Genomic DNA, 22,948 nt, shown 5'->3' on the forward strand with positions numbered 1-22,948 from the left:
AGATCCGCCTGTCTCTGCCTCCCAGGCATTGGGATTAAAGGTGTACACTACTACACCTTGAACTCACAGAGATCTGTTTGTCTCTGCCTTCTAGGCACTGGGATTAAAGGCGTGTGCTACCACACACAACAACTCTCTTCCTTTTTTTTATGAACTTCAACTTTTAGTCTGCATATATTTTTAACACATTGTAAACCATTTAAAAATTTTCTTTGTCTCTGAATCTCTCTTTACTGTATATCTCTCTTTTTCTGACCACATGAGTCTTTAATTTACCAAGCAATATCAGTAGGACTAAAGGCGTGGCTTTGCCAGCTAGATCCAGTCCATTCCTTAGCTTTCCAGCCTGTAATACAGCCTGATATACAGGCTGTAGCCATGTTTACTGCAACAACTGTATGGCATTTCAAGGTCCCTGCCAGCAAGTGAGCTACAACAGACAACACTCAAGTCCTCTCTCTCAGTAGTCAGCCCTCCTGCCTCAAACAGTCAGAGTTTGCCCTGGCAGGATGGCCCAGAAAGCCGGCATTTTTAAACGGTGCAGCTTTTTTCCTGCTACGGCTGAAAACCGAAAAGCATGAGTTCAGCTTTTAATCAACACCGTTTAAGTGTTTCGTGGCAGGACCTCTTAATGAGCTGCAGACTTTGCAGCTAAAGCTGAGTCGGGAAGCCTCTCTTAGATGAGGTGCTTGCTTGCCTCTGGCAAGCAGAGTAGAACCGAGAAATTGCTGCTACCAAGAAACCAGGCACAATGCTTTCATTTTGTTCTAGAATTACTTCCCAAGCTGTCTCAGGCTTTATGTGGAAGCAGTTGTCCACGTGGGCGCCATATGAAGTAATAAGGGCGGCAGGGCTGCGTTCCCATCACCCCGGCTGCCTGCTCGGCTAGCTTATGCCCCGAAATAACAACACACAGACACTGTATTCTTTTAATCACTGCTTGGCCCATTCTCTTCTAGGCTAATTCTCACATATTAATTTAACCCATTTCTAATCATCTGTGTATGGCACCCCAAGGTGCGCTTACCGGGGAGATTCTAGCCTAGTCCATCCTGGGTCGGAGCTTCATCCCAGGAGCGGGGCATGGCGTCTCTCTCTGAGGCGTCTGCTCCCGAGAGAGCTGTGGAGTCTCTGAGCTCACTTCCTCTTCCTCCCAGTGTTCTGTCCTGTTTTCTCCTCCCACCTATCCTCTAACCAATAAAATGGGCCAGGGCAGTGCCTTTATTAGCCAATGACCTTCCTCCATCAACATCTTGAAATTTGCAAGCAAATGGATGGATCTAGAAAACATCATACTGAGTGAGGTAACCCAGACCCAGAAAGACAAATATCATATGTACTCACTCATAAGGGGCTTGTAGACATAAAGCAAAGAAAAACCAGCCTACAATTCACAATCCTAGAGAACCTAGATAGCAAGAGGACCCCAAGAAAGACATACATGGATCTAATGTACATAGGAAGAAGAAAAAGACAAGATCTACTGAGTAAACTGGGAGTAAATAGCGACCATGGGAGAGTGAAGAAGAGGAGGGGAGAAAAAAAGGAGGGGAATGGAGAAAGTATATAGCTCAATAAAAGCAATAAAAAAAATTAAATTGGTTCTTTCCTTCATGGTGTTGGTCCAGAGATTGATCTCCAACTGTCAGGCTTGACAACAAACACCTTTACCTATTAAGCCATCTTGCCAGTCCCAACAATGGTTTTATGTTCCCAGTATATTTACACCTATATCAGAAAAAAAATATGTAGAAATTATATTAGACAGATTATATCTAACTAACTTGATAACTTGAACACTAACACACTTGAAAGTACACAGAATTCCTTTAGAATTTATACAGTCTCCTATTATCTCATTTCCTTATTAAAAACAAAACAAGCAAAACTAAAAAAAAACTTTTTCCTGAAGGGCTAGAATTTACCCCTGGTGAGTTTATTCTTATTTTGATATTGTTTTCAGGCTCAGAAGTATCTGTGACTCTGGAATTGCATGTAGTTGTATGTTATCCCACAAAAAAAGAGAAAGTAGTGCTGAAGTTGGCCTAGGTCCGTGGAACTGTGGGAGTTGTCTGTTCCTCCACGCTGCTTTCCTTCTTCAGTGAAAAAGGAACATGCATCCTGGGAGATAAGATACAGGCTTCAAATTCCAGTTCTCTCAAAGTCCATGAAAAATTTTTAGATCTATCAAACTTTGCTGACTTTCTACGTAAGAAGAAATGTTTTGCTTACTACAGAACACAAATTACTTTAAGCTATTTGGTGATTGTCAGCCCTGAAGATGGGTAGTTGGGTAGACAGACAAGTTTTTATGCTGTGAACAGTTCAATTTCTCCCTCAGTCACAGACATGCCTGGACCTGAGGCTGGGCTTCTTCAATATAAGTGCAAGGCATGCTAAGTTTGGGTCATGTTTTGTTGTCTTCTGGGCCTCATGTACCAGCAAGCAATATAGCTTCAAGATGCCTGAACCTGAGGATAAGCATCTTTGATATAGCTTCAAGGCTTGCTAAATTGGGATCATGGTTTGCTGTCTTCTGGGTCTCCTGTAACATGAAGGTAGTTGGAATAATACCATGACTTGCAAACATACCTTGATAAGTCCCCCTCCCCAGTGTCTTCAGAGAGAATCACATACAAGCTTGCATGTGTGCCTGCGTGTTCCTGAGCAGTAATAATCTATGTTAAATAGTAATGAATACTATGAAAACTCTGAGCTGTATTCTATAGTCTTATGCCTAGCCTTAAGCATCATGCCTCCTTGGATTTGGATTATGGGATCTCTTGATTCTTCTTTCCAGACTCTCCCTCAGTCAGCACACATAATCTCACTAGACTCTTCCTCAATCCATGCACTAACTTCACATCTAAGATGGCCTGCAGAAAATGTACATGTGATAAAAACAACACTGCATCCTAAAGTTCACATGGATAGAATATCTATAACCTAAAGAATATTTCTACTTTCCTCTGAGGAGTGTTCCTCCTGTCTATTTTAATTTATACTAACATTTATAAAATATTCTAAGTGCTCACAAGGAAACAGCTTTATGCTGATCTCCAAAGTCACAATAATGAATGAGACTGAGCCTGCTTGAATCCTTGCCTGATTGGGTCTTAGTCTGGCATCACCATATGAAGAGTGACCTTCTTGTGCTAGAATCCAAGGCTTTCCTCCATCTGTTCCCAGTCATAGTCCTTATATTGCTGTAGACCACATTTGATGCTACTATTTCTGTGATATATTTTAGCAACTTGGAAGTGTGTATAGTGTGCTCGCCGCAATCTTGAATGTTGGAAACATTGAATTCTCCTCTGTGGCAACTGAGTACCAGATGGACAAGAGCTACATCTGCAATCACGCAGCTCTGGAGAACTGTGAGTTGTATTGCCTTCCATTCAAGACTGAACTCTTTCATAGCTTATGCTGGGTCATGTGGGTATAATTTCAAACACTTTTACTCATGTAGCTCTCACAAAGAATGCTCAGACTCAGTTGTATAGAAGTTGTAAAAACCAGCTATTAAGCCAGGCATAGTGGCGCATGCCCTTAGTCCCAGAACTTGGGAAGCAGCAGGATCTCTGAGTTCATGGTCAACCTGGTCTACAGGACATTCAGAATTACACAGAGAAACCCTGTCTTGAAGAACTAAAAAAAAAAGTCAATTAAGAAAAACAGTCTTTACACATGTAAAATGATTACTATGAACAATATTTTCAGAAGCCAAGCTTTTATGACTATGAAAGATATTATGTTTTAATATGAAAATGCAGAAAATATTGATAAGATGTAGTTGACCTGTACAAAAAAGAATTAAAATTGTCCTCTAGTGTTTATAACCTGTATCCATTGTGATTTTACTATTTGGATTCCATTGACTCACTTGTCATAGGTTAATTAATTTTTCATTTTCCATACAAGAGACTCACATCATTCTTGTTCCAAATCAAACTTTTTCTTCTCTTTATTTTTTATTGAAAATTTCTACCTCCTCCCACTTCCCTCCCCTCCCCCTACACCCCCTCCTCCTTCCCCTCCCTCTCCAGTCCTAGGAGCAGTCAGGGTTCCCTACCCTATGGGAAGTCCAAGGTCCTCGCCGCCTACCCCCCCAGGTTCAGGAAGGTGTGCATCCAAACAGACTAGGCTCCCACAAAGCCCATCCATGCAGTAGAATTAAAACCCAGCACCATTGTCCTTGGCTTCTCAGTCAGCCTCCACCATCAGCCACATTCAGAGAGTCCGGTTTGATCACATGCTCCATCAGTCCCAGTCCAACTGGCCTTGGTGATCTCCCATTAGATCAGTCCCACCATCTCAGTGGGTGAACACATCCCTCGCAGTCCTAACTTCCTTGCTCATGTTCTCTCTCCTTCTGCTCCTCATTGGGACCTTGGGATCTCAGTCCAGTGCTCCAGTATGGGTCTCTGTCTCTATCTCCATCCATCGCCAGATGAAGGTTCTATGGTGATATGCAAGATATTCATCAGTGTGGCTATAGGATAAGGCCAGTTCAGGTACCCTCTCCTCTGCTGCCCAAGGAACAAGCTGGGGACATCTCCTTCGACACCTGGAAACCCCTCCAGAGTCCAGTCTCTTACCAACCCTAAAGTGGCTCCCTTAACTAAGATATCTACTTCCCTGCTCCCACATCCACCCCTCCTCCATCCCAACCATCCCATTCCCTCAAGCTTGCCCCATCCTCCCCTTCTCCCTTCTCTCTCCCCATTTCCCCATATCCCCACCCCACCCCCACCCCCGTGCTCCCAGCCCCTGTCCAGCAATCTTGTCTACTTCCAATATCCAGGAGGATAACTATATGTTTTTCTTTGGGTTCACCTTCTTATTTAGGTTCTCTAGGATAAGGAATTATAGGCTCAATGTCTTTTGTTTATTGCTAGAATCCACTTATGAGTACATACCATATACAACGTTTTGGGTCTGGGTTCCCTCACTTAGGATAGTGTTTTCTATTTCCATTCATTTGCACACAAAATTCAAATTAAACTTTTTCTTAATAGTGGAGCTTGACAAAAAGGTCCCTAATAATTTAAGGCATCCAACTGATTTTCTCTTTTTTTTTTTTGAGAACATTTGCCCTTTAATTTTCATTCAAAATCAACCTCTTTAAATATTTTAGTTACAAGTTCTGGATAGTGAAGATGTAGTAGCAGACGCTGCAGGCACTCAATACTGGCCTCTCCCCCTCCCCCCAGCTTGTCCTGGATGACAGAAAAAAGGGCATTGAACACTATGGCCCTGTGTCAACTGTCAGCAGCCTCAGGCCTCAGTGCAGAGTGACATAGTTTTTACCTATTTAGAATATATTCTGTTTGTTCCTTTATTTTTAATATTGGCATACATTCCATAATCCCTTATTTGTTGTGAATTAAATTCACAGCCTAGATAATCATGATACTAATTTTTATGTATTCATTCTTCCTTCATTTTACATATGTAATTGGTCCAGACCTGCCTTTAAGATACCTATTTTCTGTATCAAGTGTGGCTTTGGAAGCAGGTTGTACTAGAACAGAAGCAGTTGTCTGAGGTTGACATAGTGATTATGTACCTGGAAACCTTGATAATGCATGCTTTGACTTTTCAAGTATAAAATAATATGATTGACACACAAGATAGTAGCTTATTAAAAGGGAAGTGATAGTAATGTAACTTTTTTTTATCTTTGATAAAAAGAAATCACTCATGACATGGTCACTTCTAGTTTGAACCAAGTGACCTCCCCATCATTTAGTAGAATAAAGAATTGATCTCTTCTATGCTCATTCAGAAACCACTTAGCCAGTATATCCATGGGCTCTCTATCCACTCCCTGTCCTCCATCAACACCCCGTCTTATCTTCCTCTCTTCCTCTTTCTTCTACCTCTATCTTATTTCCCATCCTTTTCCCTCCTTTTCTTTCCTCTTTCCTCCCAATTAAATTTTTTGGTTGGCTTTCCTGTCCTCTGGAAAAGGTGTCGAGAAACTTTGTGTCCAAAGCATTGTTCTTAACAATATAGCCTCATGTAAAATGCCTGGCATGTAGCAGACACTAAATGAATTATGCCAGGTGAATAAATAGTATCTGGATGAAAGCCAACATACAGGCCAGTGGGAGATAACATTCGGAAAATAACCAACTAGAATGACCAAAATGGCATTACAATTCAATTGAGACAGCATTGCGGACGACCAACTGCTAACTGTGAGATAGGCAGGGGACTTGAATCCTCTTCAAACATCGTATACCAGAAAAAATTCTTAAATTTTAGTGCATCTATTCACTTATGCATTACGTGGCATGTGTTCATTTTTACAAGTAAAAATTAAATAGAAGAATTTTTCCTTTCAAATTGTCTACTTTGAAATGAAAAGTGCCTGGCATCTATATACAATTACATTTATCTTCTTGGTCATTCTTTGGCCAGTAAGAACAGAACTGCCAAATATTTGGAGGGAAATTAAATAGCTGTGTCAAAGAGCTTCAGTGTGTTTACATAGTTTGCAACAGTTGTGGGATTTCTATGCTCTTTTACGCTCAAGAGATGCTACTATTTTTTCACAACTATGCACTTAGGAAAACAACTTAAACATTCAACGATTTTTAAATTTACTAGCATATTGATATAGATGCTAAAAATATTGTTCTGCAAATTAAGCTATTTATAGAACATACTGAGAATGATAAATGTTTAAAATATTAGGATACAATGCTTTGCAGAATAATGGCAATAGTCATGCAAATAAATAAAGAGATGAATCGTGTTAACTTGGAAGGTAAAATTTCTGTGAGGACCATATATGGCTTCTTGCTTCTTCAACATGAAGAAATAGGTAAAGACAGAGGTCAGGCATCTTACTGGCAAACCAAAATCTAAGTTGTCAGATGTATAAGCGAAAACTCAAAATGTTGGTAAAATTTTAAACATAATCATTTAAATTTGGAGATTTAGACTCTCTTCATTTAGGAGGCATGGCTAAAGATGCCCATTGTACATGTGAGTAGATGACTCAGTGGTAGAGCGCTGGCCCCGCATGCACAAAGCCCTGGGCTCAGCCCTCCCTGTGAGAAGAAAAGAGATGTTTGTTTATCAAAAAATGAATTCTCCTTACTGAGTTAATTGCAAATTCCTATGATATTTGGATTTATTAATATTAAATATGTTTTTGAGTATTGCATGTTAAGAAAATTTAGTACCAAAAAGAAAGCTTAACAGGAAGTACGGAAACGCCAGGTTCCTGCTCTGTCAGATATGTGCTGTGAAATGTCATTCAGATTCACTCCAAAACCTAAGTAGTGTTCTAGTTCATTCTTACATTCTAGGCATAATCACATAATCATATCAAAATTCTACCAAACCTATTCATTGTGCTTTTAAAATATTTCGCACAATTTGGTGAAATTAAAGTTGATGTCACATGAGTAGCTGCACACCTGTGCAGCTGTTTCCTTAGTTCAGACAGTTTGGTTGTGTTACATATTACACTTTGGCTAGAGGAGGCAAGAAGAGAGCCATCAGGAAGAGGCAGGGAGACTAATGCTGAATGGTGGCTTCGATACCATGAAACAGTCATGTATTATACAATGTCAGGCTCTGCAGTAGAATTCAGATGCCATGAAACAGTCATGTCTTTTTGCAATGTCAGGTGTTGCAGTTGAATTCAGCCATTTCTCTTTTCTGAAATTAGAGTCATTTTCACTGTTTCCTAACAATAATGTATTGGTTTTGCAGCAGCATCTTTGCTTTGCATTCAAGCAGATGAGCTACAGGAAGCTCTTACCTCCCACTGTGTGATCACCAGAGGAGAAACAATTATACGACCCAATACAGTAGAAAAAGCTACTGATGTGCGAGATGCCATGTCTAAAACTTTATATGGACGTCTCTTTAGCTGGATAGTCAATTGTATTAACAGTTTACTGAAACATGACACATCACCAAGGTAAATAAATGTTTTATACATCTGTTTTCTGCAAATGTTAGGTGGTAAGTCTGTTTTGGATTTGTGCATGTCCCTTTGAATATGTTTCTGATTATTTAATTTAATTATCGAAATTGTGTTCCTACAGATATGCTCCATCTCCTCGTAGCAGCGTCACGTTATCATTCCATGTAACTGTGAAATATCTTGATTGCTGGAACAAAAACTGCAGCAATGTTATTAATCATGTAGAAAAAGATTTTAAACATGCATCATATTATCAAGTCAAATGTTCTCTTAATTAGGCTGTGTACAATGAAGTGTGTGCCATTTTACACTTGTCTAATGTCAGTCAAGCAGTTCTTTGCTTTTGCTTCATGGACTTAAATTAAAACATGACTACCAAGTAAAACTTTCCTTTCACTGAACTCTCACTGCAACATGCAGGAAGAGGTGCTATGGCTTCCAATGAAGTTTGACTCTGAAATGCACATGAGCATGGTAGATAATAGTCACTATGACCTGGATACAAGCTCCCACACCTGTGTCTGTGCTTCTCCTAGAACTTCAGAGTAGGAAGAGAGCGAGTCACAGCCACCACTGACTGGATCTGCAGAGATGAAAGTTCTCACACTCTATCTGAAGTTTCTTTCGGCCATAGATGATAGGAATTTTAAAAATGCTCATGTGAAAAAGCAAGGTGGAAGTCTACATTGGATGATCTTATCTTCATTCGTAGCTAAGTATAGTGGAGAGATAGATGGGTAGGGGATAGATAGATAGATAGATAGATAGATAGATAGATAGATAGATGATAGATAGATAGACATATGCATAGATACTAAGTATAAAAGATCATCTTTTACACCTTTCACATATGCAGCTTTTTATTATTTTCCACTAAAATCCATCCTACATTGTATTTTATATCTACATTATCTAGATTACCCATTTTTGCCCCCATGGTCTTAACACCCTGAACGTCACCATCACAACAATCATCCCTGAACCTCCCAGTCCCTATTAAGTTGAGTCTCAGATCCTAATGCAGTTTTCCCAGAATAACTAAATATCAAAATGGCTTTTGCTCATTAGTGGCATCTGTATTATGTTAAGCATCTTATAAAAACTGGAAACATCCAATAATGTTTTTATATTTGTATATTCCACGTTATGTAAACAAGATAATCACTTTGTTAGGTCTTGTCCACATGTTTAGCACTAGATGGTACTTAGAAGGATGATGTACAAAAAAAAAAAACATTGTAGCATGTCTGCTAAATAATAATTGTTCTTACATGAACCATAACTAGCCAAGACTTAAGAGTTATTTTGATTGTGGTTAGTCTTTTAAAAAAACTGAACCAAAAACTGATCCAAAACCTGTTGTGATAGTTTAGTTTAGTTCTGTCAAGTCAGTCACTAAGATTTCTGGTTGTTAGAGGCAGCCTTACTGTGCACCCCAGAATGGCCTAGAATTCAAGATTCTCCTATCACAGCCTCCTAAGTATTGGATTACAGATACATGACATCCACAATCCATGGGGCTTAAGTAACGGGAATCCCCTGTCCACTCTGAGCTCTGAGTCAATCACTTTCTCCTAGTGCGGGAGCACACGCAGATTCTCTCCTAGTGTGGGAGCACACACAGATCCTCTCCAGGTGTGGGAGCACGTGCAGATTCTGGCTGTCAGCACCGCATCTTCAGCACATAACACTGAGCATCGCTTACACTGATGGGTAGACCCAAAGGGAACCTTTTGTAGTTTCATTTTTAAAGTACACGTAAAAATTACATCAGTCTACCTATTTACTGAGAGAAGCAAAAGTTTCAACCAATTATCTAATTTTTAGTGTACAGAACCAGCAACACATGATAGCAGAAAGAAATGTAAATCTGAAATAATTTGTGTGTAAAATAGTATTTAATTGTATTTTGAAATTCACTTATTTGTTTTTCCCCCTTGGGTTGGTTTGTGTTGTTTTTTGAAGCAGGATACCACTGTGCATCCCAAACTTGACCTGTCAAGTCTTCTGCCTCTGTCCTCAGTGCTGAAAATACAGATGTGTGGCACCACAAGGGGATTAAAATATTTAACTACAAGATGAATCCATACATGCTTGTCTCTTTCTCTAGGTTGTCATTTGATTTTGTATGTAAATATGAGTAAGTGAATAAGTAAAAAAATAAATAACAGTTCTTTGAGAATAATTAAGACATTAGTAGTTAGACATTTTAAATTTGAAAAGAATTTTTGTTTTGCTGGTAAAGTTTTGGTTGTCTGTGTGTTTGCAGTGCTGTGTAAAAGCCAGGTTCTATGATGTTGGACTCACACAGGGCTATGGCTGTGTTTAAACCCATGGAAGGACTTCTGTTTAGGTGTATAAAAACATGGGAGTGGGTTCTTTAGTAAGGAAAATACTGTTCTATGCACATATTAAAATTAATTTTACAACCATTATCTTTGTTTTCTGTGGAGAGTCTTGTTTAATTAACTCAATCACCAATGCGAATCCCAAGATGCTCTGTTTCCCATTGCCTCCTAAGGAAATGAGCGATAACTCAGCAAACACTTCTTTAATTCTTCCAGTGGGGATGAGGAGCTAAGCATCGGCATTCTTGATATATTCGGCTTTGAAAATTTCAAAAAGAATTCCTTCGAGCAGCTGTGCATTAACATTGCAAATGAACAGATTCAGTACTATTTTAATCAGCACGTGTTTGCATGGGAGCAGGTAAGTTGAAGTATAGATTCTAAACATACATATGTGTGTGCTAGTGCATAATTACATAGGATATATAAACAGTACCTGGACCATACATTTTATGTTGCAACATTCAAAGACAAGGAAAATATTACTTTTCTCCATGCCTGTAGTAAAAATGCAGACAAAAAATATGGTGTGAATTTAATGTGACTTAGACAGGTGATGTTCTAAATCCTTCACTCAAGACCAGTGCACTTTTCTTTAAAATTTAACCACTTTGAGCTGTTGCAAACAAAGACATGTTCTTTGTCTACAATTATTTATTTTTTAGACTGCATTGCTGGAATTCTGTTTGAAATTTCAGTATTCATCTACAGTACATTAAAATTTTGAATCCTAGTATCCAGGCAACAAAATCCAAGATAATGGATTTGGTGCAAATGACACAAAGCAGTAATTTTGTCAGGTACAATGTGCAATTTATGGCTCAGCTCCAATAATATTTTTCTACAGAGAAAGCAGGGACTTCCTTGAGTTTCATTTGGCATACTTTTATTAAACCCAGACGAGCCATAGTTGCCATCAGTCCTCACGTCATTTGTCACTTTCCAATTATGTTACTTTGCTGTGTGTTGACTGATTACACTGATGTCTTAATTCAAATATGTAAACTGAAGGAACATGAGTCTTTTATTTAAACAGTTTAGACTTAGACTGACTTCATTTCCAAATTGCAGTCTGAAGGTAGTGGTCACAAAAGAAAACATCTCCATCTTGGCACTTTTTAGTCCAAGAAAAGCACACAGACTGAAGACACTATCTTCATTTGTTTAGTTCTCCCTCCGCTGTACCCATCTGAATGGTACTCAGTGGATAGTCTATCCATTCTGGTGGATATTCAGTGTCTTGATCTTCCTAACCCTCTCCTGGACCCCCCCTCCACCTCTCTCCATTGGAATCTTCCCAGTGCCCAGATACATTATTAAATCACCTTAAAATCAAGAGCAAATAGAAGACTTAAAAGCCTTTCTTACTCTGCTTGTGTCTATGGCCAAGACCTTCATTCTATTGCCCTCACCACCAAGCTCCAGAAAAGCATACTCCGCATGTCTTTCATCTCACTCCCCACCATACACCTTGATATTCTTAGTGCACAGCATCTGTGTCAGTCTCCCTACTACATGAAATGGCCCACCCTTACTCTTGGTATGGACTTTTTCACCTGGCCATAAACTCCGATGTCCAAGATCATCTTCTTTTAGTGCTTTCAGGGACTGGCCATATAACACATTTTACATATTTGTTAAATTAATGTCATTTTGCTCTAATGCCTCAATACAGAACCCATCAAAGTTTGAAATAAGTAAAGCTTGTTTGTCTTTGGACTTTACTGTACGGGAACAGTGCATCCTGATGCATCATCCATCTGATAAATTAATGGCCTGTGCTGTCACCCTGGCAGCCATGTTGCTTTCTTTTCCTAACCTACTTCTCTGTAAACATTGATTAAATATCTAAGGATCTCTTAACATCCATCCAGAGCATCCATAACTCATATTCCTTTCTTTTGTTTTTCATCTAGTCTATGATAACACTGTTTTTCTTGTTTGTCCTGGATGATTCTTAGCATATGGTATTTCATAATATTTAGAGCTTTTATACTTCCCTGGATCTAGAACAAATTTATATGTGTATATATTGATTTTAGGAACATTTAAGTCAATAGTATCTGAAAACAGCAACATGAAACAGTTTTTAGTCACCTATATCCCCTCCCTGGAAACAAAGGATGGTCAGTCGAGGAACGCCTTGTATAATCTTGTTAAAATGTGCTGCTGAAATCCTTCTCAGGAGCTCAGCCAAGAGCACACGGCCTTCCCAATTCTATCAGAGTCCTACAGATTCAGCACTCATCCTTGCCTTCCCTGTGACACTTGTGTAATCGACACACTCTTGGCTTTTTTTTATTTTCCAAAAGGCTCTCAGTTGATAGAGCTTAGGGCAGCAAAGACATTATCTGATTTTCAATGAGAAGCCACTATCCTGCAAGAGCCCTCAATCTGAATTTCTACAAGAAATAGCCCAGGTTTTGTTTGTGGTGTGTGTGTGTGTGTGTGTGTGTGTGTGTGTGTGTGTGTGTGTTTGTGTGTGTTATGGTTTTCTTTCATATGAGAAAGAACTCAACAAGAACCAAGGGTGTTAGGCGGTCTAAGTGGTGTGTGATCACATTTGCCATGTTAGAAATGTGTATCCATTGTCAAAACTTTTCCATGCTGCCACTGGAGTGGGTTTTGTCCTCTGACTTAATTTTTATACTGTTGTGTGCTCAGTGTGATATAGAACACACACAATGAATGAAGCCTCCCTACTCATTTACATTTCAAATTGAAGGAAAGAACACCAACTACAGCTTGACTCAGAACAAATGCCAGCGTTCCTAAGAACCACTGGACACTCCTCAGTACAGGTACATGGTGCTAGCAAGCCATTGTTTTAGAATACTGAAAACCTACTCTGTGTTCACGTATACCTCCCAACACTTTAGATGATCTTTCTTCATGCATTCAAGCAACACATTAACTGGACTGAAGTTGACTCTTAACATGATGTGTTCATATTTGTTTCTACACATAGATCAACCATTACCTATAACATTTAAAAAGCCACTGTGGGTTAGAGCTGAAAATTGAGCTGTTTTGCAAGCAAAAATCTAAAGTACATATTGAAACAATAAATTAAAAATCACTGTTCTATCTGCTCCTGTGTAAAGAAATATAGGTAACTTTGTCTCTAGCTCTTCACAACCTAGAGTGTTGTACATTTCTAACATAGGTTTCAACACATAATTTGTAGCACTTACGAAGAACAAAAATGTACTCAATATGTAATTCCTATACTTCAAACTTTTTAATATTGTAAAGTAAAAGAAATCAGTTATCTGATGTAAAAAAATGTGTAGGCGATAGAAATCAGTAGTCTGATCTTAAAAACTGTGTGGGTGATTCAAAACAAACCTTTTATAAAGACTAAAAGTTGTTTTGCTGAAGAATGACTTATTCTATATGCAATAATTTCTTCCTTCTTAAAACTATGTGCATATTGGTGGTAATTTTTGTATTATTTTAACTTTCCAATTAATAAAAAGCATTTTATAGTCTTTTATTGGATTAGTTGATTGCTTGGTTTGGGTTTGGTTTTTTATTTGTCTGTCTGTTTGTTTGGTTTTAAGACAGAGTTTCTCTTTGTACCTCTAGCTGTCCTGGAACTTGCTCTGTAGACCAGGCTGGCCTTAAACTCACAGAAATCCACCTGCCTTTACCTCTCACATGCTGGGATTAAAGGTGTGTGCCACCACACCCAGCTAAGCATTTCATTTAATTATTAAGACAGTGAAATACATTTAATACTGTAGGATAATGCTCGTGTACACTTTAAAGATTTGTCACTCATATTGGTTTAATAAAATGCTGATTGGCCAGTAGCCAGGCAGGAAGTATAGACAGGGCGACCAGACTTGAAGAATTCTGGGAAGAGGAAAGGCAGAGATGCAATCACCAGTCAGATGCAGAGGAAGAAAGATGATAATGCCTCACTGAGAAAAGGTACCAAGCCACATGGCCAAACATAGATAAAAATTATGGGTTAATTTAAGTTGTAAGAGATAGTTAGTAATAAGCCTGAGCAAGAGTCCAAATAGTTAATAATTAATATAAGCTTCTATGTGTTTCTTTGGGACTGAACAGATGCAGGACCAAGGGGGACAGAAACTTCTGTCTACACATTTAGGAGACTCTGATGAACAAATCTTGGTTTTTAAATACTCCAACAACGTTTAGAGATTGAGACGATATCCAAATAGACTTTACACGTTTTACCCACTGAGTATAAAAGCTTATATCCAACCAAATCATGAAGCCCCTCAGCAGCTCCTGATGGGAGTAGCTTGTTTTCTCCCCCGACTCACACAGGCCTCCCAGGTTTAGAGTATGAGGGTCAAGGCTGGAGAGCAGCCCTTCATTTCCAAAACCATACCTCCCACATAGTCTGTTTTTCCTTCCTGGATGAAGCTGAGCAATACCCTCAATGTGATATGAGAATTTTTAGTACTTGTTTTGCTCATCTGATTTCATTTTAAGCTTCCAATGTTTTTGTGTTTTGGTTTAGTTCGTTTGGGTTTTGGTTTTGAGTTTTCAAGACAGTTTTTCTCTGTGTAGCCTTGGTTATCCTGGAACTCACTCTGTAAGCCAGTCTGGCCTTAAACTCAGAAACCCACCTGCCTCTGCCTCTCAGGTGCTAGGATTAAAGGCATGAGCCACTATCACCAGATACTTCTGAAGTTTTTAATAAAGGTAATTACAGTGAAATGTAAAATTAGCATAGGTCCATATGATTGCTGTAATTTTGTTTTTAATTAACATACAAAGCAATGAGTTTATTATGACTTTTTCATGCAAACTTTGTTTTTATTAATGCTCCACCCCCTTCTCTCTCCCATCCCCTGCCTTTCCCTTACTGTACCTCAGACTCTAAGTAGTCAGTCCTCTGTCCACTTTCATGACAAGTGCCTCCTCTAAAACCTCTCTCCACTCTCAGGAGTCCCTTTCTAGGACTAAGAAAACTAAGAGCTCGGTGGCAGTGGCACTCATTTTGATCCCAGCACTCCAGAGGTAGTAGATCGATCTCTGAGTCTAAGGCCAGCCTGGTCTACAGAGCAAATTCCAAGGCAGGCAAGGCTACACAGAAAAACCCTGTCTTGAAACTACTCCCACAAAAAATTGGACATTTGCATTCACATATGGATCCCTCTTTCCCACATCCTCACCAACATTTCTTGTCTTTTTTTTTCACCTTGATGACAGCCATTTTGACTAGGGTCAAATGGAATCTCAAAGTAGCTTTCAGTTTGCATTTCCCTAGTGGCTGTTAGTGTTAAACACCTTTTAAAATGTTGAGTGGCCATTTGTGTTTCTTGTTTCTTTGTTAGCCCATTTATTGATTGGCAATTAAAGCTTTGGAAGATTAACTTTTTTCTATGATCTGGATATTACTTTCCCATCTGAGCTGAAGCTGGCGAAGCATCTATGGTGTCTGCTCATAGCTCCTTCTGCAGACACCCCTTAATTTCATGTAATCTCATTTATCAGTTTTGGGGATTATTTCCTATGCTATTGGAGTACTTTTCAGGAAATTTTCCGAATCCTGCATGTTGAAGTATTTTCCCTATAATTTACTCTAGCAGTTTCAACGTTCCAAGTTTTAGATGAGGGCCTTTGATCCGTTTGAATTGATTTTTTGCACAGGACATGAGATATGAATCTGATTTCAGTCTTCTATAGGTGAATTACACTTTTCATCCACCCCAGCAGTTGAATAAGCCATTTTATTTCCAGTGTGTAATTTGAACCCTTTCTCAGAAGCTAAGAGGGCATAGCTATGTGTATTTCTTTCTGGGTCTGCTGTATTTTCTGTGGATAAATATATATGGCTGTTTTGTGTGGGCTTCTTTCTGGGTCTGCTGTATCTTCTGTGGATAAATATATGTTGCTGTTCTGTGTCTGTGCTGTGCTTCCTGTCACTGTGGCTTTGAGGTATAATTTGAAGTCAGGTATTTTTTTATTTTTAGCAGTGGTTTGTTTGTTTTTCTTTTTTTTGAGAAAAGGAAAAAAAAGTATCTGCCTTCTCCCAGCCTCCCATTTCCGTCCCCCTCCTCCCACCCTTCTCCCCCTCTTCCCACCCTTCTCTCCCTCCCCCAAACTCCTCTCCCCCTCCCTCTCCAGTCCATAGAGCAGACAGGGCTCCCTGCCCTGTGGAAAGTCCAAGGTCTGCCCACCTCCGTCCATGTCTAGGAAGGTGAACAACCAAACTGGCAAAGCTCCCACAAAGCCAGAACATGAAGGAAGGTCAAAACCCCGTGCCATTGTCCTTGGCTTCTCAACAGCCCTCATTGTTCGCCATGTTCAGAGAGTCCGGTTTTATCCCATGCTTTTCAGTCACAGTCCAGCTGGCCTTGGTAAGCTCCCACTAGATCAGCCCCCTTGTCTCCGTGGGTGGGTGCACCCCTCGTGGTCCTGACTTCCTTGCTCATCTTCTCCCTCCTTCTACTTCTCATTGGGACCTTGGGAGCTCAGACCAGTGCTCCAGTGTGGGTCTCTGTCTCTATCTCCATCCAGCACCAGATGAAGGTTCTATGGTGATATGCAAGGTATTCGTCAGTATTGCTATAGCATAGGGTCATTTCAGGTTGCCTATCCTCAGCTGCCCAAGGGACTAACTGGGGACATCGCCATGGGCTCCTGGGAACCACTCTAGGGTCAAGTCTCTTGCCAACCCTAAAGTGGCTCCCTTAACTAAGAATTGTGGTTCCGTGCTCCCCTGTCCAACCTTCCTTTATCCCAATCCTCCTGTTTCCCCAAGTTCCCCCCCTCCTTCCCTTCTAACTTTTCTCTCCCCATCTCCCCTTACCCCCATCCCACCCCACCCCCAAGATCCTAATTTTCTCCCCGGCAATTTTGTCTACTTCCCATAGCCAAGAGGATAACTATATGTTTTTCCTTGGGTTCACCTTCTTACTTAGCTTCTTTAGGTTCACCAATTGTAGTCTCCGTGACCCTTATTTATGGCTAGAAACCAATTATGAGTGAGTACATCCCATGTTCATCTTTTTTGTGTCTGGGATACCTCACTCAGGATAGTGTTTTCTATTTCCATCCATTTGCATGCAAAATTCAAGAAGTCATTGCTTTTTACCGCAGCGTAGTACTCTAATGTGTATATATTCCACACTTTCTTCATCCATTCTTCCATTGAAGCACATCTAGGTTGTTTCCAGGTTATGGCTATTACAAATAATACTGCTATGAACATAGTTGAACAAATGCTTTTGTCATATGATAGGGCATCTCTTGGGTATATTCCCAAGAGCGGTATTGCTGGTCCAGGGGTAGGTTGATCCCAAATTTCCTGAGAAACCGAAACACTGATTTCCACAGTGGTTGCACAAGATTGCATTCCCACCAGCAATGGATGAGGGTACCCCTTCCTCCACAGCCTCTCCAGCACAGGCTATCATTGGTGTTTTTGACTTTAGCCATTCTGACAGGTGTAAGATGATATCTCAAAGTTGTTTTGATTTGCATTTCCCTAATTGCTAAGGAAGTTGAGCATGACCTTAAGTGTCTTTTGGCCATTTGAACTTCTTCTGTTGAGAATTCTCTGTTCAGATCAGTGCCCCATTTTTTAATTGGGTTAATTAGCATTTTAAAGTCTAGTTTCTTGAGTTCTCTATATATTTTGGAGATCAGACCTCTGTCTGTTGCGGGTTTGGTGAAGATCTTCTCCCAGACAGTAGGTTGCCTTTTTGTCTTAGTGACAGTGTCCTTTGCTTTACAGAAGGTTCTCAGTTTTAGTAGGTCCCATTTATTCAATGTTGCCCTTAATGTCTGTGCTGCTGGGGTTATACATAGGAAGCGATCTCCTGTGCCCATCTGTTGTAGGGTACTTCCCAATTTCTCTTCTATCAGGTTCAGTGTGTTCGGGCTGATATTGAGGTCTTTAATCCATTTGGACTTGAGTTTTGTGCATGGTGATAGATATGGGTCTATTTTCATTCTTCTACAGGTTGACATCCAGTTGTGCCAGCACCATTTGTTGATGATGCTTTTTTTCTTCCATTGTATACTTTTAGCTCCTTTATCAAAAATGAGGTGTTCATAGGTTTGTGGGTTAAAATCCGGGTCTTCTATACGATTCCATTGGTCAACTTCTCTGTTTTTATGCCAGTACCACACTGTTTTCATTACTCTAGCTCTGTAATAGAGTTTGAAGTCAGGGATGGTAATGCCTCCAGAAGATCCTTTATTGTATAGGATTGTTTTGGCTATCCTGGTTTTTTTGTTTTTCCATATAAAGTTGATTATTGTCTTCTCCAGATCTGTGAAGAATTTTGATGGGATCTTGATGGGGATTGCATTGAATCTATAAATTGCCTTTGGTAGAATTGCCATTTTTACTATGTTGATCCTCCCAATCCAAGAGCAAGGGAGGTCCATCCATTTTCTGGTATCCTCTTCAATTTCTTTCTTCAATGCCTTAAAGTTCTTGTCAAATAGATCTTTCACTTCCTTGGTTAGATTTACCCCAAGATATTTTATGCTGTTTGTGGCTATCATGAAAGGTGAAGCTTCTCTGATTTTCCTCTCTGCTTCCATATCCTTTGTGTATAAGAGGGCGACTGATTTTTTGGAGTTGATCTTGTATCCTGCCACATTACTAAAGCTGTTTATCAGCTGTAAGAGTTCTTTAGTGGAGTTTTGGGGGTCGCTTACGTACACTATCATATCATCTGCAAATAACGAAAGTTTAACTTATTCCTTTCCAATTCGAATCCCCTTGATCCCATTATGTTGTCTTATTGCTATTGCTAGAACTTCAAGCACTATATTGAAGAGGTATGGAGAAAGTGGACAGCCTTGTCTTGTTCCTGATTTAATGGGATGGCTTTGAGTTTCTCTCCATTTAATTTGATGTTAGCTGTTGGCTTGCTGTATATAGCTTTTATTATATTTAGGTATGACCCTTGTATCCCTATCTCTCCAATACTTTTATCATAAATGGATGTTGAATTTTGTCAAATGCTTTTTCAGCATCTAATGAAATGATCATATGCTTTCTTTCTTTCAGTTTATTTATATGCTGGATTACATGGATAGATTTTCTTATGTTGAACCAGCCCTGCATCTCTGGAATGAAGCCTACTTGATCATAATGGATAATTTTTCGGATGTGTTCTTGGATTCGGTTTGCCAGTATTTTGTTGAGGATTTTTGCGTTGATGTTCATGAGTGAGATTGGCCTGTAATTCTCTTTCCTGGTTGAGTCTTTGTGTGGTTTTGGTATCAGAGTAACTGTAGCTTCATAAAAGGAAATTGGTGATGACCCTTCTGTTTCTATATTGTGGAATACATTAAGGAGTATAGGTATTAGGTCTTCTTGGAAGTTCTGATAGAATTCCACATTGAAACCATCTGGTCCTGGGCTTTTTTTGGTAGGGAGGTTTTTGATAATAGCTTCTAATTCTTTGCGACGAACAGGTCTATTTAGATTGTTCACCTGGTCCTGGTTTAACTTTTGTATATGGTATTTATCTAAAAAAGTGTCCATTTCTTTTACATTTTCCAGTTGTGTGTTATACAGGCTTTTGTAGTAAGATCTGATGATTCTCTGTATTTCCTCTGTGTCTGTGGTTATGTCCCCCTTTTCATTTCTGATCTTATTAATTTGCGTATTCTCTCTCTGCCGTTTGATTAGTTTGGATAGGGGTTTATCAATCTTGTTGATTTTCTCCAGGAACCAGCTTTTTGTTTCATTGATTCTTTGGATAGATTTCTGTATTTCTATTTTGTTGATTTCAGCCCTCAGTTTGATTATTTCCAGTCTCCTACTCCTCCTAGGTGAGTCTGCTTCTTTTTTTTCAAGAGCTTTCTGATGGAGGAAGGTCATTGGTTTCTCTCTCTCTTTTTTTTTTTTTTTGTTTTGTTTTGTTTAAACCGAAAAAGGGGAAATGATGGAGGAGGGTCATTGGTTAAATAAAAAGAAACTGCTTGGCCCTCATTGGTTAGAAGATAGGTGGGAGGAGTAAACAGAACAGAACGCTGGGAGGAAGAGGAAATGAGCTCAGACTCCACAGCTCTCCTCTCGGGAGCAGACACCTCAGAGAGATGCCACGCTCCCAGCTCCCAGGCAGACGCACGCGATGAAGCTCCGACCCAGGATGGACATAGGCTAGAATCTTCCCGGTAAGCGCACCTAGGGGCGCTACACAGATGATTAGAAATGGGCTAAATTAATATGTGAGAATTAGCCTAGAAGAGGCTAGATAGAAATGGACCAAGCAGTGATTAAATGAATATAGTTTTGTGTTGTTATTTCAGGCATAAGCTAGCCAGGCAGCTGGGGTGCTGGGGACGCAGCCCCGCCGCCCTTATTACTACAGCTTTCAGGTAGGCTGTTAAGTCTCCAATATGTGCTTTCTCTGTTTTCTTTAAGTGGGCACTTAGTGCGATGAACTTTCCTCTTAGGACTGCTTTCATAGTGTCCCATAAGTTGGAGTATGTTGTTTCTTTATTTTCATTGAATTCAAGGAAGACTTTTATTTCTTTCTTTATTTCTTCCTAAATCCAGGTTTGTTTTTTGTTGTTTTGTTTGGTTGGTTTTGTTTTTCCTGCTTGAATTCGCTTTAACTATTTTTTGTATTTCTACATAATTTTTTTATATTTTTACTATTCTGTGAAGAATGTCACTAGAATTTTGATAGTTTTTTCATTGAATCTCCAGATAGATTTTGGCAATGCAGCCAATTTTACATTATTGATTTTGCCCAGCCTATAAACTTTAGAGGACTTTCTTTGTCTAGTGTCTTCTTCTACCTATTATTTCCAGTGGCTTAAAGATTTTATTGCAGAAGTCTCTCACCTTCTTTGGTAGGTTTATTCCTAGGTTATTTCAACTTTTCTGAATCTCTTGTCAGTGCATTTTTCTTTCTTGGCCAGTGTTGCTATATAGAACAGCTCCTGGTTTTATATGCTGATCTTGTAGCCTGCAGCTTTAAGTACATGTTTATCAGATCTGCCCGTTTTCAGGTAGGCTGGGGACGATGGTAGAATGTTTGTCTTTAATACCCCACGATCTGGGTCCAAGCCTCACCAATGCATAACCAGGCATCTTTGCCCATCTGATAATCTCTGTGCAGGCCGTACCCAGTTTGTTGGCTATCAGCACCCCAGACATTCTATTTTCAGTTCCTGGGTGTGCTCCTGTGAGCAGTTACTGACAGCTTCAGCCAATGCTAGGCAAGGCATTGGGGCAGCGTGCCAGCTGGGTCTACTTGCTAGATCGTCTGTCTAGGAAATTACAGCATAATATGAGCAAACAGTTGTTGGAATAGTGGTATGTGAAAACACTTATTTCTTATGATAAATGTAACATGTTTCTGACATTAGGAGTCATTTATATCATTAGGAGTCATTTTATCTCTACATTTTCTTTATTTTTTTGAATGGCATTATTTGACTTTGCCCTAGGTCTCTGGGCAAAGCTGTGTCAAGCATGGTTTCCATCTTTTTTAGTGGACCTTAGGTCAGATCAGTTATTGGCTGGTTATTCCCACAAGCTTTGAGCCACCGTTACCCTAGCATATCTTTCAGGTAGTTCACCATTGTAGATGAAGGGTTTGTGGATGGCTTGATGTTTACATTTCTCTTTTGATGGTGTGCAGAGTGCCTTCCTGCATGGAGACACTAGGACATGGGGTGAAGGCTCTATGTAGGCAACAGTTCCACACCTTCATGTTCAATGAGCTGCATCGATGTTGCCTTCAGCAATAGGACCTTGTTAAATCTCTGTCTTCCTGATTATTTGGCCATTTCATTTAGATCACCTTCATATGTGCATATATTTTAGGAGGCTTTAACCATATTAGGTTTCCAGAATACCCCTCCAATGGCCTTAATTTTAGCTGTCTCTCCCCCATTCTTTCCCAGTACCACTTTCCCCTTCCCATCCCCACGTGATCCTCCTATTCCATCCCCCATATATCCCCAAAATTCTATTCTATTTGTATCTGTTCCCTCTAGTCCATTGCTCTATACCTACCATCTGTGGTTCTGTGTATAGTAGCTTGGTTATCATTCATTGACTTAACAACTAAAATCAATATATATACACAAATGCATACCATATTTGTCTTTCTGTGTTTAAAATACCTCATTCACAATGATTTTTTTCTAGTTTCATCCATTTGCCTGCTAATTTCATGATGTTATTTTTAATGGTCAAATAATACTGCGTCATGTATTGAATGTACCACTTCTTTCTCCATTCTTTGTTGAGGAACATCTAGATTGTTTCCAATTTCTGACTATTACAAACAGAGCAGCAGTGAACATGGCTGAACAACTGTCTCTGTGGTAGGATGAAGCATCCTTTGGGTATATGCCCAAGAATTGTATAGCTGGTTTTGAAATAGATAGATTCCTATCTTCCTGAAGAACTATTACACTGATATTCATAGTGATTTATAAGCTTGCACTTCCACCAGCAATGTATGAGTTTTCTTTTATTCCACAGCATGATCTGTCCCTTGTGGAAAACTGATTTTTCAAATAACCTGTACAGGCAAAAAAAAAAAAAAATCCAGAAAGCTTGGTGTGCTAGTTGGCTGTTGTAATAAAATGCTATGGACTTTAAGGAAATTTGTTTAACCAACAGAAATTCATTCTCTCTTTGTTCTAGAGGCTGAAGGTCTGAGATAAAAGCATTGAT

General features: G+C 39.5%; 1 protein-coding gene across 2 annotated transcripts in view; it reads left to right on the plus strand.

The window, feature by feature from the left end:
- Myo3a (myosin IIIA) overlaps window positions 1-22,948 on the plus strand; it is a 189,231-nt gene that overhangs the window by 108,973 nt on the left and 57,310 nt on the right. For both annotated transcript variants that reach the window (XM_041641611.1, XM_041641610.1), the window contains exons 16-18: window positions 3,251-3,377; window positions 7,732-7,942; window positions 10,513-10,657. In XM_041641611.1, the coding sequence (XP_041497545.1) occupies window positions 3,251-3,377; window positions 7,732-7,942; window positions 10,513-10,657 (483 nt within the window). The remainder of the gene's footprint in view (window positions 1-3,250; window positions 3,378-7,731; window positions 7,943-10,512; window positions 10,658-22,948) is intronic.

The sequence above is a fragment of the Microtus oregoni genome, unplaced genomic scaffold, assembly GCF_018167655.1.
Source record: "Microtus oregoni isolate MIOR12 unplaced genomic scaffold, Mior012 000070F_ref0000104, whole genome shotgun sequence".
Lineage (NCBI taxonomy): Eukaryota > Metazoa > Chordata > Mammalia > Rodentia > Cricetidae > Microtus > Microtus oregoni.